This window comes from Pelophylax lessonae (genome assembly GCF_965119305.1).
Source record: "Pelophylax lessonae genome assembly, chromosome: 4".
In the NCBI taxonomy this organism is placed as follows: Eukaryota; Metazoa; Chordata; class Amphibia; order Anura; family Ranidae; genus Pelophylax; species Pelophylax lessonae.
In genome coordinates, this window is record NC_138771.1 from 324622380 (window position 1) to 324640673 (window position 18294).

Here is an 18294-nt window from a genome sequence, read left to right on the forward strand (position 1 = left end):
CTGTGTTTGTGCATTATTAAGCACTGTATTGAATATGCCTGGATGTGAATGGGCCCATAAGGTTCTAGTCTACTTCAGAGAATCAGATACCTAGAAGTGGTATTCCCCATTGGGGTCCCTGAATGATATCCAATGCATGCATGAACCTTCGTTGTGGATTATCTTATAAGATACTTTAAAGGTGAATACATTTTTGAGAAACATAAAATATTTGAATACACAGAAATTTTGATTTAGCTGAAGTTACATGAAAAATTTAGCTTTGTTACAGTAAGTATATTTTTTGCTTATTAAGCTTGACAAGGTTGTTTTAGAGTAGGAGTTTTGGAAAAAATGGCACATGAATTCCAGGCATTAATATCTTAAAATGGACCTTGCAGTAAAAAGCAAGGTCCAATACAAGGAGAACAAAACAGCTTGGAAAATTTCCAGCCGCCAGGAGCATTTGCCATAATCTGCAAGTATGGTATTATATTTATACAATATGGCAGACTTTAAGTGCCTGTCTCCTGCATTCAGTAGTATTCCCCCTTGTGCTCTGTTGCCAGTACTTCCAGCTTCTTCTGATCTTCTGAAGTCTTTGACCATCTTGACTTGGCCAGGCTGGGATAAGGTGACTTGGGGAATACTTTAAAAATAGAAATGCTTGGAAAACAATTCTGGCCAGCAGGTAAAAACACGTAGTACAAAAGAGACAGACAGTCTTCTGTTAAAAAAAGCCTACCTGTCAGCATTTTTTGTAAAACATGACGTCCGTTCTGCTTTTATATATCTGCCTCCCCATTCACATATTAATGCAGAGTTCCACCCACATTTACATTTTATAGCATCCACTTCTGAACAGCAAACTAAAAATTTGGCATTTTTTTTTCAGCTGGATTTACCTTGTTTCCATGGTGTATTGTTTTTTCTTCCTGTTTAGGCTACCGTGGCGAGGTACGTCATATCTTGTGGGATATGACGATACCCACTGACTCCTGCACCTGCTTGTTAACTCGGGCACCTCCCGCCCTCCATCCAGGACTGTCCTGTCTCACGCTGTCTGGACAGTGACAGTGATGATGGCTGGGGGAAGACTTGGCCCCTAAATGGTGGGACTGCGGAGGTCCAGGTGGGAGAGTGACTCGGTCCAGATCGGACCATGGTCCACCATTTAGTGATATCTAATGTAAAACCTCATGTGACAGGGAGACCGCATGGGCCCCCCTGGAGCATGGACAAGGTCACCATTGTAACCCTTTCAACCCCTCAAGCTCTGCCTATGGGTACAGGCAATAGAAGTAATAATTTTTCAATTACAACACAAACCAAAATATGGATTTATTCTATAGCTTAACTGTAAAATCCATTTCTTGGAGTACATCATGGGACACAGAGCCATATTCATTACATATGGGTTATAGGCCACAATGGTAACCAATTAGACAGGAAGTCCTCCTATATGACCACCCTATACAGGAAGTACCTCGGTTTTGTAGCAAGCAATATATACCCCATATGAGAGGGGAGGGACCTCTGTGTCCCGTATTGTACTCCATATTTGTTTATCGTACATCATGGGACACAGAGCCATATTCATTACATACAGTATGGACAGTTCTATAGTAATGCACCTGAGGGGGACACCATCAATACTGCCATCAGACCACAAAAAGGTATACATAGCTGCCTGCAGAACAATGTGGCCAAATGCACACTGATCCTGGGTCCTAACATCCACTTGATAGAATTTAGTGAACGTGTGCACTAACGACCAAGTTGCAGTTTTGCAAATCTGAGCCATAGAAGCTTGATGGCAAACTGTCTTCTGGCCCTTCTGGCAGTATGAACAGTACGAATCTGAGCCGACATTTTCAAGTAAGTCTTTAGAGCATGTACTACATCAAGAGAATGTAGTAACCTTTCCTCCTTTGTTTGAGAATCTGGAAAAAAGGAAGGCAGAACAATATCCTGATTCAAATGAAATGCGGACACCACCTTGGGCAAAAAAGCCTGGGTGTGGACGTAGAGTGACCCTATCTTGATGTAAAATGAAGAATGGCTATTTACAAGAAAGAGTTGCTAGTTCTGATACTCTTCTGGCTGAAGTTATCGCAATCAAAAAGACAAATTTTCTGATCAAAAGAACCAGGGGAATATACCCGATGGGCTCAAAAGGCTGTTTCTGTAAAACTGCCAGCACCAAATTTAGGTCCCAAGGACACAATGGTGGCTGCACAGGAGGAAACATACGAAATATCCCTTGAACAAAGGTTTGAACCAAGGAATGCGAAGCAATCGGTCTCTGGAACAAAACCGACAAGGCTGAAATTTGGCCCTTAATAGTGCTTAAGGCTAATTTCATATCTACCCCTACTTGCAAGAAAACTAGAACTCTCCTGATGATTTACTTGCGGGGATGCCATTTCCTTGCTTCACACCAGGTAATTTAAGATTTCCAGACTCTGTAATAAATGCCTCTAGAGACTGGTTTTCTAGCATTTATCAGGATAGAAACTGTAGGGCCAGATATACCCCGCTCTTTTAAAATCAAGGCTTCAATAGCCAAGCTGTCAATTGTAGAGACTGAAAAGCAGGGTGAAATATGGGACCTTGAGAGAGCAGATCTGGACGCAGTGGAAGAACCCAAGGCCTTGCCACTGCCAGTTTTTTAATTTGTGCATACCAAAACCTCTTCGGCCATGGTGGAGCTACGAGGATTACTGGTTTTCCCTCTAGCTGGATTCTGCATAATAGACGCGGCAGCAGCTCAACCAGATCAGGGAAAACTCCTCCCAAGGAGTCACCAAAGCATCTGCGAGTGGATCCCTGGTTCTGGACACAAATCTCTTCAACTTGATGTTGAACCTGGATGCCAACAGAACTACACTACTACCTCTTTCTGGGCTGACCAACTTTTGATGCCCTCTTTGATGGCTGAAATAAGCCACAACTGTGGCATTGTCGGATTATACCCTGACAGGGTAACCCCGAAGTCGGGGCGAACGGAATTTTAAAGCCCGACAAACTGTTTGAATTTCCAAGACATTGATGGGGAGACTTTTTTCTACCCAGGATCACTTTTCTTGGACCGTGGCCCCCCTCCAGAACTGCTCCCCAAAGAAAGAGACTGGCATCTGTAGTCACTACTTTGCAGACTACTGGAAGAAAGGATTTCCCTTTTTCCAAATTTTTGGTTAACAACTACCAACGTAGACTCTGACATACTCTTGACACATGCACCAGTCTAGGGACTGGACCTTTCTGGACCATGCTGACAGAATGTTGTTCTGCAAGGGTCTGGCATGGAATTGAGCATAAGGAATTGCTTCAAATGAGGACACCATCTTCCCTAATAACTTCATGCAAAGACGTACAGAAGGATACTTTTGCCTTCTTACGGTTCGAACCGGATCCTTCAGGTCTGTGACCTTTCTTGATGGCAAGAATACCTTTGCCTGTATTGTGTCCACAAGGAAATCCAGATATTCCAGATGCTGGACCGGCTGTAATACTGACTTTGCCAAGTTCAGCTTCTAATCCAGACATTCTAAGAAACTGGTTTAGAGCTTTGAGAACCAGAATAGATCTCATGTCTCTGTGGCTTTGGGACTACGAAAAGAGTAAAAACCCCTGAATCTTTCATCCTCCGGCACTTCTGTATTCACTTTTTGGGACCTTAAATGGTCCAGAGCCATAAAGAGAGATCTTCTTTTTAGAGGATCTGCAGCTATGTTTGACTTTACAAACCGAGGATGCGGGAACACCCAAAATTCCAGTTTGTATCCCAACATTATCTGCTCCAAAAGCGGATGTAAGGGAAAAGCCTGAGGACTACGAGGAGGGAACAATGAACCTAGAAAGGAAAAAGAGACTTCAGACATCTCTAAGGGAGGTAACTTGTATCCAAACCGGACCATTTCAGTGAGAGACTGAAATAACAATATCTGAGATTGAGAGGTCGAATATGACTCCTCAGATCCTGACTGCCCAGAAGTGGAAACCTCAGCTTGACCTTCTATAGGGTAATTTACAGCTACTTCTTCTACATATTCTGCCCAATCCTGAACTAACTCAGGGGGTGGCTCAGGTGAGTAGGGATCTATCACGTTTTCTCCTTCAAGGTCTGACGGTAGCACCATAGTGCCTCTTCCAGCTGTGCCCCCCACTCCTTTTTCGGGAAGACATTGCTCTTAGGCAAGACAAACTTGAGGTACTAACTTTAGTGTACTCAAGGCTTGTGCTAAGCTATACAGCTTATCAAACAAAGCATTGATTATCCCAAAGGTACAGAACCTGACTGTGCCTGTAAACATGCACCCACAGTGACTCATGCAACCAAGCTGCTGCTGCTGTGTCCCTCCAGGCTCTTGACAGAGGCTTGCACATAGGAAGAATCTCCTTTTAAAATCACGCCATGTGCAGTTGTACTGCGCGTCATGCTATGTGGTGTCTACGTGCACGCCAATCGCGTCATTACAGGCTCCTCCTGCCCCATGCGTGCACTTGTTTTTAAATGGCGAATATTCATGCCCGGATAACCTTCACTACAGACACACCCCTGAAGGCGCTGCTTGATCCGGAGCTTCCAAGGAGACGGATGCGCAGGTGCTTTCGCACCAAGGCAAAAGCTACACACCAAACAACATGGGGTGAGAACAGCATAAGCAACCAATCACGCTTTGTCACAGCTGATACCTTACAGATGATGAGCCCAGGGTGAAAAAATTATGTTTAAACAAACAAGGTGTGCTTTAACATAGCTGATACACCTACTGTTTTGCATAGGGAGCAAAGAAAAATGTTTAAACAAACAAGGCGCGCTTTACCACATCTGATACACCTACTGCTATGCACAGGGAGAGCAAAATTTTTTAAACAAACCAGGTGTGCTTTGATATAGCTAATACACCTATTGTCTCTTGTAGAGACTAACATGGCACTCGGTATCTGTTATCTTAAAGGAAACAGTGCATAAAAATACTTTTACAAATATTTTCAAAGTGGACTTAGCAGTCCTGCTGCAGGAATCTGTTTTGTAACAAGAATCAAATCTTCACTCATCACAGTGAGTTACAGTCACTTGCTGACATCCAAGGACCGGGTTCCCTTGTTTTAGAGGGGCCACTCCCTTGGACCTGTAGAGCACCCTGCCAGAGCACCTTTGGTATTGATTTTACCAAGGGTCCGGATCCCAGGGTCCAGTGCCTAAAAAGGACAACGTTACAGGCAAAATCTTGTATCTACTTTGCCGAAAGCTCAGGTACCATCTTTTTAGTCTTTTACTTTTTTGGATGGATCTAATTGCTAACTCCTTAGATTTAGTGATCTTTGATCGGGGTATGTAGCATAATCTTCTTTCTTCTTCTTTAGAAAAAACATAAAATGTGGAGAGCTTGTCCACGTGACCATCACCTTTAACCACTTAAGCCCCGGAAGATTTTACCCCCTTCCTGACCAGGGGGTATTTTGCGATTCGGCACTGCGTGACTTTAACGGACAATTGCGCAGTCGTGCGACACTGTATCTAAACGAATTTGGCGTCCTTTTTTTCCCACAAACAGAGCTTTCTTTTGGTGGTATTTGATCACCTGTGCGATCTTTTGATCATGCGCTATAAACAAAAAAAGAGCGTAAATTTTACAAAAATAGCAATATTTTTCAAATTTTTTTATATGAAATTCCCCCCCAAAAAAAATGTAAAAATCAAAATTTTTTAACATTTTCGGCCAATTTGTTTTATGCTACCTATGTTTGGTAAAAAAAATCGCAAAAAGTGTATTTTGATTGGTTTGCGCAAAAGTTATCGCGTTTACTAACAAAGGGAAAGATTTTTGTCATTTTTGTTGTTTTTTTTTTAACGCGTAATGGCGGCGATCTGCGATTTTTTTTGCGGTACTGCGACATTGCGGCGGACAGATCGGACCCTTGACTGACATTTTTGACACTTTTGGGGGTACCAGTGACATTTCTACAGTAATCAGTGCTATACATATGCACTGTTACTGTAAAAATACACTGGCAGTGAAGGGGTTAACTTTTTTGTAAGGGAGGGGCTATGTGTGTCCCTAGGGGCGTGCTTTCTACTGTGATTGGCTGTGGCTTCAGCTGTATGAACGGTGATCAACGGTTCTACATAGTAGAACCGTATGATCCTCATTCATACACAGGGGAGAATGACAGGCAGCTTGTTTACACAAGCCGCCTGACTTTCTCCCTCTCCCCCGCCGATCGCAGAGTGACCGGCGGACATCGGGTCCGCCGGTCACACGCGCGGGGGGGTCCGTGACCACGCGGGAGCGCGCCTCCGGGGGCGCGCGCTCGCTCCCTAGACCCTCACAAGCAAGCGACGTAGACCTACGTCAGTTTGCCTGTGAGGGGCTGACCGCCGACGTAGATAGTCGTGCGGCGGTCGGCAAGTGGTTAAGACACTGGCGAAAAAACTGAAGTACTTCCTGTATAGGAGGGGTTATATAGGGGGACTTCCTGTCTGATTGGTTGCCAGTGACCATTCACCTGAAGGTGGCCTATAACCAATATGTAATGAATATGGCTCTGTATCCCGTGATGTACGATAAACAAAGTATTACTCTTATTATCTATTTATCCCATAAATCTACACCTTTCACCATAAGCATATGTAATGCGGCACACTTTCCTTTGCTCATTGGAAACTGTCCCTAACATATAAGGACTAGTTGGTGTGTTTGCCTCTAAAGTTCTCAGTTTTTCTCTGTACCCTATGATACTAGTTATTTGTAAAAACATATATAATTTTAGCCAGTAATAGTTCATCACATTCATCTATACAGATTTTGCCAATCTTCCTTCCTTAGTCCAGACCACAAAAACCACTTGGATGAAAGGTGAAACATGTTCAACATTTTAAAACAAGTCCAGATGAATGTGATTAACTACTGTTAGCTATACCATGACCTGGATAAATGAAAACCATCACAGACGTATATTTTATTGAATGCATTGCATAACTAGATTAAATTATGTTTTATATGTCAGCCTTTAGCGTTACAAACTTTTTCTTCAACAGATGCAGTCTTCAGCTTTTATTATTAATGATTAATAGTCTAGTTCATTGCATTAAACTTTCGTAACATCTGTAACAATAAACATTTGAGCTTTTTCTTTGCTCTCTTAAGAGATCACAGATTCATTATGTTCATTCCTCGAATCCTGACAGGTGACAAACTTAGAAGAATTAGCTGAAAGAACAAGCAGCAACAGCCTAATTTCCATGATATATTTATCTAAAATTACAGACAGGGTCGAGTCCCTGTTTAATGAGACTCTAGGAATATGACAGCACTTTTATTGGCTTTAATTAGTGGTTGGTTCTCTACGGAGGAGAAGGCGCTTTGTGGTTCAGGAAACTTAAAGAAAAGATACATCTTCAGCTTTTTTAATGCTCTACTGTTTAGGATGATCTCAGCCAAGCCTGGCTAGTTGTCTAAGTCACAGTGATAAGAAACGATCTATTGTACAGAACACCCTTTAGCTATTTCTGTCAAAAACCTAGATAGCCACAGATGAAAATTGGCTTTTCATAGGGAAGAAGTATGGCTCTGTATACCTTCAGTTCCAGGCTGGTAATTTCTGCACTAAGAATTTAGCACGCAGTTGTAGGGCAATACAGACAAAGGCTTTGCTTTTTTTCTCATGCGAAGGTTAAACTACTTCTGCAAGAAGTGTCTAAATCAGCCTTTCTCAGGCTCTTTCCCCTCTTAAATTAATTTTCAGGTTTCTGAGAATCCCTACTAAAACCAATTAATCAGCAGTCGATATTGTAGTCAGAATGTCCCCGTTTCAGATAGCCAAAAAGGATCATTGGTGTCATGCTGCTGACATTATCAAGTGACATTGCCCCTGGAACTTTGCAGACAGCATCAAATGGCAGGTCAAATGGCTACAGCTCAAGGAAACCCTAACAACCTCTGGAGGAAACCAAGGGTTCACAAGTGCAGAAGACTTATGTAGTGCATCCCACGTAGGATCCGCAAATGAACAGGGATCCCCCTACTCCTGCACAGCCATGCACACCAAATTTTCACTCCAGAGTCGGAGAACAGTCTGTGACTTTGGTTACTGTATTTATTGGGGGTAATATCTTGGATAGGGTAGGAGGTTATGGGATACCCACTTGACTTCAGCAAAACTTCAACAACAACTTCAGGGACATCTTCCTATATACAATCTATATACAGTCTCCTTCACTTGCTTTCTGCACACACTTGCTTGTTTCAGCTGAACCGCTGTAGAGTTGGATAGGGTAGGAGGTTATAGGATGCCTACTTGACTTCAGCAAAACTTCAACAACAACTTCAGGGACATCTTCCTATATACAATCTATACACAGTCTCCTTCATTTGCTTTCTGCACACACTTGCTTGTTTCAACTGAATCTCTGTAGAGTTGGATAGCATAGGAGGTTATGGGATGCCCACTTGACTTCAGCAAAACTTCAACAACAACTTCGGAAACATCTTCCTATATACAATCTATATACAGTCTCCTTCACTTGCTTTCTGTACACACTTGCTTGTTTCAGCTGAATCACTGTAGAGTAATCTGACAGGCTCCCAGTCAGATTTATAGCAATAGCCCTATACAGGCAGAAACTCGCTGCCACATGTTGTGCAGCAAAAATTTAGTGAAACAGCTTGTCACTTCTCTTCGGTGTCACTGATCCCAGCACCACCTCTTTAGACACTGCCAATCCACCTGGCTGCAGCTGCCCCTTTCACTAGCCCTCCAGGGTAATTCTCCTCACCAGTCCTCTAGACTGACTCTTCTCCAGCCCACCCAGCTGACTCTCAGGAGATCTCTTAGGGAAGGATGAAGACTTAAGTACACTACTGTCTTCAGGGAGACTGGCTACATGTGGCAGTCTCCCCCCCCCCTTGTTAGTCCCCAACAGTGTTGCTACTCACTCTGTCCTCTCTTGTTTCCGTGCCTCCAGGAAGCCTCCTCCGGAGTGTGGTGTAGAAGGAACCTTCCAGCACCCGAGCCCCGGCCCAAAGCAGGGCACACCCCCCCCCCATAGACTAGGGGGTCCATCTTCCACCTGACTGCCCCTGCTGGCATGGCCCGTGTCTATTTATGGAGTGGCCTCAGCCCCCTGCCAGCCTATCTGAATTGGCTGAGGCTCCATAAATATTGAAGGCAGCTCCACCTAATCTCCACCCACTAATTTTAGAGGATTCTCCAACATTCTAGACAATAAACTGTTGGTGCAAAACACCTGTCCCCTGCGCTCTGAGTGATGCAATCCTCTACCCAACTTGGCTACAGACTTGCAGATGTCGAGAACTATTGACAAGGCAATCTTGGAATGCTTTAGCATTGCAGCCCCTTCACAAGACCAGGGTGGTCTGGGAACTCTAAAAACGACAAACAAACACAAGGGCGCACTGGCCTAGTGCATTATCCTTTAAGCAGGTTTATTAAAAGTAATAGAATAAAAATACTCACAAACGAGTTCTTGATAAAAAGCACATCAAACAAAGTATAAAAATCATCAGCATCGAGATCGGGATTGGATCGCCCCCCTACGCTGTATAGGCTTACGTGTTTCGAGGCAGCGCCTCTTCTTCAGAATGATACTTCTTTTTGACACAAAAAATAACGGCTTAAATTTAGATATGGGTTTCCTTACTCATTATCCTACAGTTTTACTACCCCTTCTGTGACTATCCCCCCCCCCACCTTCCCCCATGTCTTCAGCTCTCCCTCTGTCTTATCTCACTAACTATGCTAGTTTTATTACCATTGCCAGTTAATTTTGTTTATGTTTGTTTCGTTTTCTCTTTTTTTCCTTTGGCTTAGAGATTGTGTGTTTTTTTACCATTCTGCTAAACATTTTGTGAATCAGTACTGCTTGGATCTTGATGAAGGGGACATACCCCGAAAGCTTGTCCTGAAAAATTGTATGTTAGTGCAAATAAAAAAAGTATCACGGACAGTAGTCAATTGTCTCCAGAACAAAACAGAATTCTACAAATGTACAAGTTAATTTAAAAAAAGCTAAAAAAAGTATAATACAAGTTTAAATGGTCACCAATAAAAATGAACATGGATTATTCACAGTTTTCTGGAGTATTAAGCACAAGTAGGGAGACATTGTTAGATTTAGGTGGATAAAAAGTTCTAATCACAAGTTGTGTTCTTAGTCATCTAAAACTCTGTCATGTAATGAAATTGTAACTGAAACAATCACTTACTTTCCTGGTATGTAAAATGGTATTTATCAAAAAGTTATTCCAACACCAGTTACTTTTTAGTATCTTGGAGTCCAACAAAGTGGGAGGGTGAAAATGTTAAATTCTCATGAATTGATGCTAGTGGATGATTTAATTTACAACCCCAAAACTGAAATATTAGCTTTTTGGTAGACTTGACCTTTACACTATGTAAAAAATGCATTACCTTTATTCTGTAGCAATATTTTTATCACCATAAATATGTTAAAGATCAAGAAGTTTCATGACTCACCTCAGTTGCCTATCCCGGCATACTGCCACCATCACTAGAAGGTTACCCAGAGTGGTCATCAGAATTACTGTTGAGATGAAGGTGATGAGAACTATCTTCTCCCCCACACCGAATCCCTCATGTGGCCTGCCAAAGCAACAGAGGATCAATTAATAGTTAAAGTGATATTAAAGTCTTGTTTTCTTTTTTTTTGTATGAAAACAACATACAATACTTACCTGCTTTGTACAGTGGTTATGCACACAGTAGCCCAATTCCTCTACTCGGGTCCCTCGCTGGTGATCCTGTCCCTCTCTCCTGCTGGGTGCCCCCACTGCAAGGACTCCGGAGCCAAGCAGCTGCTCTGTGTGTCCATTCAGACATGGAGCCATGGCTCAACCCGCCCCCTCTCTCTCCTCATTGGCTCATTGACTTTGATTGAAAGCATTGGGAGCCAATGGCACCCACTGCTGTGTCTCAGCCAATCAGGAGGGAGAGTCCTGGACAGTCGAGGCTCTCATGCAAAATCGCTGGATCGAGGTGGGACTCAGGTAAGTATTAGGGGGTGCTGGGGTGGCTGCTACACACAGAATGCATTAAGATAAAAAAAACCTTCTGCCTTTAGAACCACTTTAAGCTTTGTACAACAGTGTATGGCCAGCCTCTTACTGATTCTGTATATGAAATAATTTTGCTGTTTACTTCTAAAATAATCTTCCCATAAGATTGTTATCATGCTTTGTATATTTTGCTTGTTATTTACTTATAAAAGTCTCCATAGTATAGACATTCAAAAATCCTGACAGTGCTACTGGTCATCACCTTGGATGTGATATCAGCAGCCCCAACAGACTTAAAACTGTCACTTAAGTGACACTCTATAGTATCCCCCTTCACTCCTCCCTATGCTGCTACACAAAGGGTTATGTAGAAGGGTAGGGGGGGGGGGCAGTACAGACAGTGATTAGACACCACTAGAAGAACAGAGAGCTTTGACATTTAAGGATGGAAATGGACGTGCTAGGGATTTGACTCTTACTTATGTAATCACATTTGATAGCATATTTTAGAGGTATATTGCAAGTCAATTAAAAATAACCTTTATGGAAAGGGAAAAAAAAAGGGAAACGCTACAAGAAAGCATTTAAAATACTTAATTTTTATGTGTGTTTTTATCTGCATTTTTTAAGTTGCTGCCATGCCAGGGTCCCTTTAATGCATTCATGAAAGTTTTACTCAGTTCTCCCCTCTGCTCAGAGCAGAGAGCCATGACTGTCAGTCACTCACTGGAGCGCTGGGCTGTGGAGAGGCGTGTGAGGGGGAGGGAGGGGGGGTGGGGTGCTGGCTTGGGTTCTCAGTGGCTTGCTGTGAGGCTGAGTGAGCTGCTAGTCCAGGCTCCTGAGTGGATTCTGACTGTAAAGTCGGGATCAATCCAGTGCCTGGACCCACTGAGTGACGTCAGCCGACAGCGGGCCTTAGCCCGAAAATGGGTCACAGAAGTGCAGAACAAACTGTACTCCTGTTATCCATAGAAGTAGGGCCAAAAAAAGCTTTGCTTCTACTTTGCCTTTAATCATGCAAATATTTTAGCAAAAGCAAATTCTAGAGAAAGAGAGGGAGGCTTCTTTTACTTCATCCCATTCTGCCAGTGCTAATTTATGCACCTGCTTCAAAACTATATGCCCCTTGGATATGCATGTGGATATGTAAATAGGGATGTCTGATTTTTCTTTGCACAGATATTCATACTCAAAGTAGGCCCAGCCGGCGAGTGTACTGGCCAGAACACAGCATCTTCAGAAGGGGCTTTGCAATGGAAGCCCCCATATTTGTCTATGGAAAAGTTTGCTTTACTAATAGAACAGACCAATGGATAAGCCCATCTAGTGAATTTCAAGGCTTGGTGCTGCCCTCTTTACCCTTTTTACAAATATTACAAATACCTCAATGGTGATCTCAGCATAGAAAAAAACTATTCAGTCGCAAGGAATGTAAGAGGACACGAGGACATACAATCCGATTAGAGGAGTAGCGATTTTACCTAAGGCTACGCAGGTTTTTTTTTTTACAGTAAGCGCTATAAGATTGTGGAACTCTCTATCACAAATGGTGGTAACTGCGGGGAATACTTTTAAAAGACTCCTGGACGTACATCTCAAAGATCAAAACATTCAGGGGTATGGGAAATTAATACGTCCATACACACCCACACAGTTTGAACTGGATGGACCATTGTCTTCATTTAACCTCAACTCCTATACAGTGCCTTGCGAATATATTCGGCCCCCTTGAACTTTGCGACCTTTTGCCACATTTCAGGCTTCAAACATAAAGATATAAAACTGTAATTTTTTGTGAAGAATCAACAACAAGTGGGACACAATCATGAAGTGGAATGAAATGTATTGGATATTTCAAACTTTGTTAACAAATAAAAAACTGAAAAATTGGGGGGGGGGGGCAAAATTATTCAGCCCCTTTACTTTTAGTGCGGCAAACTCTCTCCAGAAGTTCAGTGAGGATCTCTGAATGATCCAATGTTGACCTAAATGACTAATGATGATAAATAGAATCCACCTGTGTGTAATAAAGTCTCCGTATAAATGCACCTGCACTGTGATAGTCTCAGAGGTCTGTTTAAAGTGCAGAGAGCATCATGAAGAACAAGGAACACACCAGGCAGGTCCAATATACTGTTGTGGAGAAGTTTAAAGCCGGATTTCCCAAGCTTTAAACATCCCAAGGAGCACTGTGCGATAATATTGAAATGGAAGGAGTATCAGACCACTGCAAATCTACGAAGACCTGGCCGTCCCTCTAAACTTTCAGCTCATACAAGGAGAAGACTGATCAGAGATGCAGCCAAGAGGCCCATGATCACTCTGGATGAACTGCAGAGATCTACAGCTGAGGTGGGAGACTCTGTCCATAGGACAACAATCAGTCGTATACTGCACAAATCTGGCCTTTATGGAAGAGTGGCAAGAAGAAAGCCATTTCTTAAAGATATCCATAAAAAGCGTCATATAAAGTTTGCCACAAGCCACCTGGGAGACACACCAAACATGTGGAAGAAGGTGCTCTGGTCAGGTGAAACCAAAATCAAACTTTTTGGCAACAATGCAAAACGTTATGTTTGTGTAAAAGCAACACAGCTCATCACCTGGAACACACCATCCCCACTGTCAAACATGGTGGTGGCAGCATCATGGTTTGGACCTGCTTTTCTTCAGCAGGGACAGGGAAGATGGTTAAAATTGATGGGAAGATGGATGGAGCCAAATACAGGACCATTCTGGAAGAAAACCTGATAGAGTCTGCAAAAGACCTGATACTGGGACAGAGATTTGTCTTCCAACAAGACAATGGTCCAAAACATAAAGCAAAATCTACAATGGAATGGTTCACAAATAAACATATCCAGGTGTTAGAATGGCCAAGTCAAAGTCCAAACCTGAATCCAATCGAGAATCTGTGGAAAGAACTGAAAACTGATGTTCACAAACGCTCTCCATCCAACCTTACTGAGCTCGAGCTGTTTTGCAAGGGGGAATGGGCAAAAATTTCAGTCTCTCGATGTGCAAAACTGATAAAGACATACACCAAGTGACTTACAGCTGTAATCGCAGCAAAAGGTGGCGCTACAAAGTATTAACTTAAGGGGGCTGAATCATTTTGCACGCCCAATTTTTCAGTTTTTTATTTGTTAAAAAAGTTCGAAATATCCAATAAATGTCGTTCCACTTCATGATTGTGTCCCACTTGTTGTTGATTCTTCACAAAAAATTACAGTTTTATATCTTTATGTTTGAAGCCTGAAATGTGGCAAAAGGTCGCAAAGGTCAAGGGGGCCGAATACTTTTGCAAGGCACTGTATGTAAGCATGTAACCTGTCCTAGGCACTGGCCTATGGCTGTAAATAAAACCTGACTATGTATTTGCTTACAAAGTGATACAGTAGCAGACAGCTGTACTCAAAAATAAGTTATTATCGCAATGTAAAAATGTGCATATGGCTGCTGCAGATTACAAATCTTGCTATGCATCAGGGAAACTTCCTATTCAATGCACTATGTTACTGTCAACGTTAAGTCTTTTTAAAACTTTAGTGCTTGTAAACTGGATTCTTCTAATTCAGGTCTGCAAGATACCAGATACATTGATTTAAAAAGCCGTGTTGCAGAAGAACAGACTGAGCCACAAATAAATGCCCATAATTTCTGCCCAACTACATGCTCATGTTCTTCTTTCAGGGTTTTCATTGCAAATCTTTACTGTGGTTATGTTCCTTACAATATAACAGCACCTATTAACATTTGTTTAACAATTTGCGTTAAAAATATGTCTTTGTTCAATGTAAAATTGTAATGATAAAATGAAAGAACATAAAATAGCATATTATTACAATGTTTCTCTTTTACTGTAGCTGCATAGATTTGGATACCTTACCTTTGCAGATTATGCCTTTGCAAAGGAGCCCCATATAAAGCAAAGGGACTCATTAAAAATTGCAAATATCACATTTGGTCATTAGATGGCGCTAAGTATCATAGCATATTCTCATGATACTTTTCTCCATCTAGTGGCCAAATGCTGTTCTTTCTGTTTTCAGATCAATAAAAAAATATTGGAACAGCACAGTAAATAGCCTAATAACATAAATGTTTTACCCCATTAGTGGAACAAATGTATGTGCAATTTATTGAATTGCTATGCAACCTTTTTTTTATCAATACATCCCAAAGTATTTTCAATAACCTCTCCTGCTTTAAAATCATTACTTCCACTGCTAATACAACTGTGATTCATAGAGAACAGCAGAAACCCTAATTTGTATTTGCTACAGGTACAATTTGTCCCAAAATTTTGTGCAATGTTTGAATAAGCCCCTTTGCCTGTTGGGGTCCCACTGCAAAGGTAAAATATCCAAATTTAAGCAGTTAAAAGATATTAAACATACATCTGTTTTAAAGCAAATTATTAGCCAGTTTTTAAAGCTAGTTATAAATGGGGGAAGTTGCCATTTTTGTTTAAAGACATCTAAAATGCTTCAATAGATTGAATCACTCTGCCAAGTCTGCAGGACCACTGAAATACATTGGCTTCTAATATCTGTAGAAATAACTAACAAATCCCACAGCATGTCAAAGTATTGTGCATTCTTTTTAATGTCTGTCACATAGGAAATAGTGTCTTAGAATGATTGCTTCCCTGTACTGTATTTGTGATGATCTGCGTACCTAGGGAACCCCCTGCCTACTTAGAATCCACGCTGGCTATCCTGTTTTCTTTCCACATGAGTGCCTTTTATCCAGAACAGATTTCAGCTTAGATCACTCTGGAGCGAAATGGCTGACATGTTTGTTTTGCTATTAAAGGCAAGAATCATGGAGGTTAATAGTGTTTAACCAGCATGCAATGGTAAGCTTATTTATTCCTGTGAAAAGGATTCTGAAATCAAATAAATAGAAAATGAATGCGGAGAATGTGTTTCCTCGCAATGAACATTATATATGATTGCCTAATGTTATTCGATTTATTTAGGATTAATGGCATTATGTAACCCCCGCAGATTAATTGAAATGCAATACCACAATTTTAATCACTGTAATAAATGGCCAGTTAACACAATAAAAAGGATTGGTGTCATAAAACATTTATATTGCTTTTAGTTCTTTCTGCCTTTCAAATAAATGGAGCATATAATGTGATTGTAGTGAGTATACAGTATCTTTTGAATTATAATCACAGTTTTTACCTAACGTAATTACTGATGTGGCTACACAGGGAGTGCAATGATTCTAAATTAAACCCTCTTATCTTTTACAACCAAGGAAGCTACCATCTTAGTCTCTGCTTGATCTGCAGTTGCAATGGTGCTGCACGTGTGATCAGTTTTGCCACCAGCCATTTGATCGCTGGACAGTTGGGTTGAGAACACAAGCAACTATGAGAGTTATTTAGGGCATGCCTTGAATGCAACTGTTTTGGGAAACAGTTAAATCAAACTATTGTCAGGAAGTAGAACAATATATAAAAGAAACTACAGGTATAGAGATTACTGACGAACCATGGAGATGTCTATTCCAGGGCCATCTTACTGGATGGGTACGCTGGGCAGTTGCCCGGGGGCCCCACCTGCCCAGCGACCCAGCCACAGCCAAGCATTAGGCCCAATTCCCGTGTGGGTATCCTGCCGCTGAACTTAGCAGGTGGTAAGCACCTGTCGGCCCTGCGCTGCTGTCAGGCCACTTGGGCCGTGGAGGGGGAGCCCACAACTGCAGGAATGCCTGTCCGTCTCCATGGGAACAGGCACACACAGGACAGTCAAGTCTGACTCCCGTCCATGTGTGTTCACCGGACCCAGCCACCCAACTAGGAATCTGTCATTAGCCTGGCACTTCTGTACCAATAAATATAGCCTTATCGATAATTTGCATTTTTATTTACGTGGGTGATTGTGTAGGCGGGGCCCAAGTGCACTGCATCGCATGGGGGCCTATAATGCTCTTAAGATGGCACTGGTCTATTCCATAATACAAATAAAACAATATAGGTGTACAGTACTACCATATACGTTAAATGCTGCAAAAGGTATAATTCCCAAAAAATGGTTAGATTCAGAAAGACAGTCAAGGAATGGTTTAAAATAATTGAATACATATATAATAAGGAATATCTACAGTATGTAGTAGTGAGGAAGATAGAATTAAGAGATTCTCCGAAATTTGGGAAAATTCGATTTGGGAAATTTGGGAAAATTCGAGTTTTTAAGAAAATGAGTAAATATGTGGAAATATGTGCGGAGAAAAAAAGGAATAGGGAAGAGAATGGGGACTGAAAGGAGAAGATGGGGGAATAGTAGGGGGCACTAGGAAGGGTAAGGAAGGAGGGGGGGGGGAGATAATAGTAACGGTATATACTGTAGAAATATGTCATATGGTCATATATTTTAATGTTTATTTTGTAAAAATAAATACAATTTAAAAAATACAAAAAATGTGTTTAGTTCCACTTTAAGGCTCCGTTCACATGTTAGCGTATGGATCGCGGGCAGAACCGCCGCGGTTCCGCCCGCGATCCGGAGATTATTGCAAATCGCGGGACGCCTGTGCGTTGCCCGTTGATTTGCAATAGCCCCCCAAACGCTGAGCGATGTTGCCGCGATTTCCGCCTGCCGAATCGCGGTAACATCGCGCAAAAAAAATCGTGGGACGCATTATGCCCAAAAAAGTACAAGAGCTTCTTTGGAGCGTATTGCGTCCTGCAATTTTTTTTGCGCGATGTTACCGCGATTCGGCAGGCGGAAATCGCGGCAACATCGCTCAGCGTTTGGGGGGCTATTGCAAATCAACGGGCAACGCACAGGCGTCCCGCGATTTGCAATAATCTCCGGATCGCAGGCGGAACCGTGGCGGTTCTGCCCGCGATCCATACGCTGACATGTGAACGGAGCCTAAAGGGTTAGTTCACTTTTTTTAACAAAAAAAAAAACTGCCTATGCAGACAAGGTGCTTCTGTAAATGAAAACAAGCTGGGCAGTTTCCACCATAGTTGAATACTGCTCTTGCTATCGGTGTAGCCGATTTACCTACCTCCTGAAGCCTGAATAAAAAGGTCCCAGGACATTGCTAAGGACATTGCTAAAAGACACCAAACTGTTCACCTTCACCATCACAGGAGTGAGCTCTCAAATTCTGAGCTCAAAGCTACTGCATCAGGGGAGAGATAATGCACACAAGGGGCTTAAATCAGAGAAAGAGCTCACTCCTGTGATGGTGAAAAGTAACAGCTAAAGCCTCGTACACACGCAACGATTATCGGCCGACC

The 18294-nt window shown here is 42.1% G+C and overlaps 1 protein-coding gene across 3 annotated transcripts in view; it reads right to left on the reverse strand.

Moving 5' to 3' along the window:
- HTR4 (5-hydroxytryptamine receptor 4) overlaps nucleotides 1–18294 on the reverse strand; it is a 730224-nt gene that overhangs the window by 270125 nt on the left and 441805 nt on the right. For all 3 annotated transcript variants that reach the window (XM_082253259.1, XM_082253258.1, XM_082253260.1), the window contains one exon: nucleotides 10486–10611. In XM_082253259.1, coding sequence (XP_082109385.1) covers nucleotides 10486–10611 — 126 coding nt within the window. The remainder of the gene's footprint in view (nucleotides 1–10485; nucleotides 10612–18294) is intronic.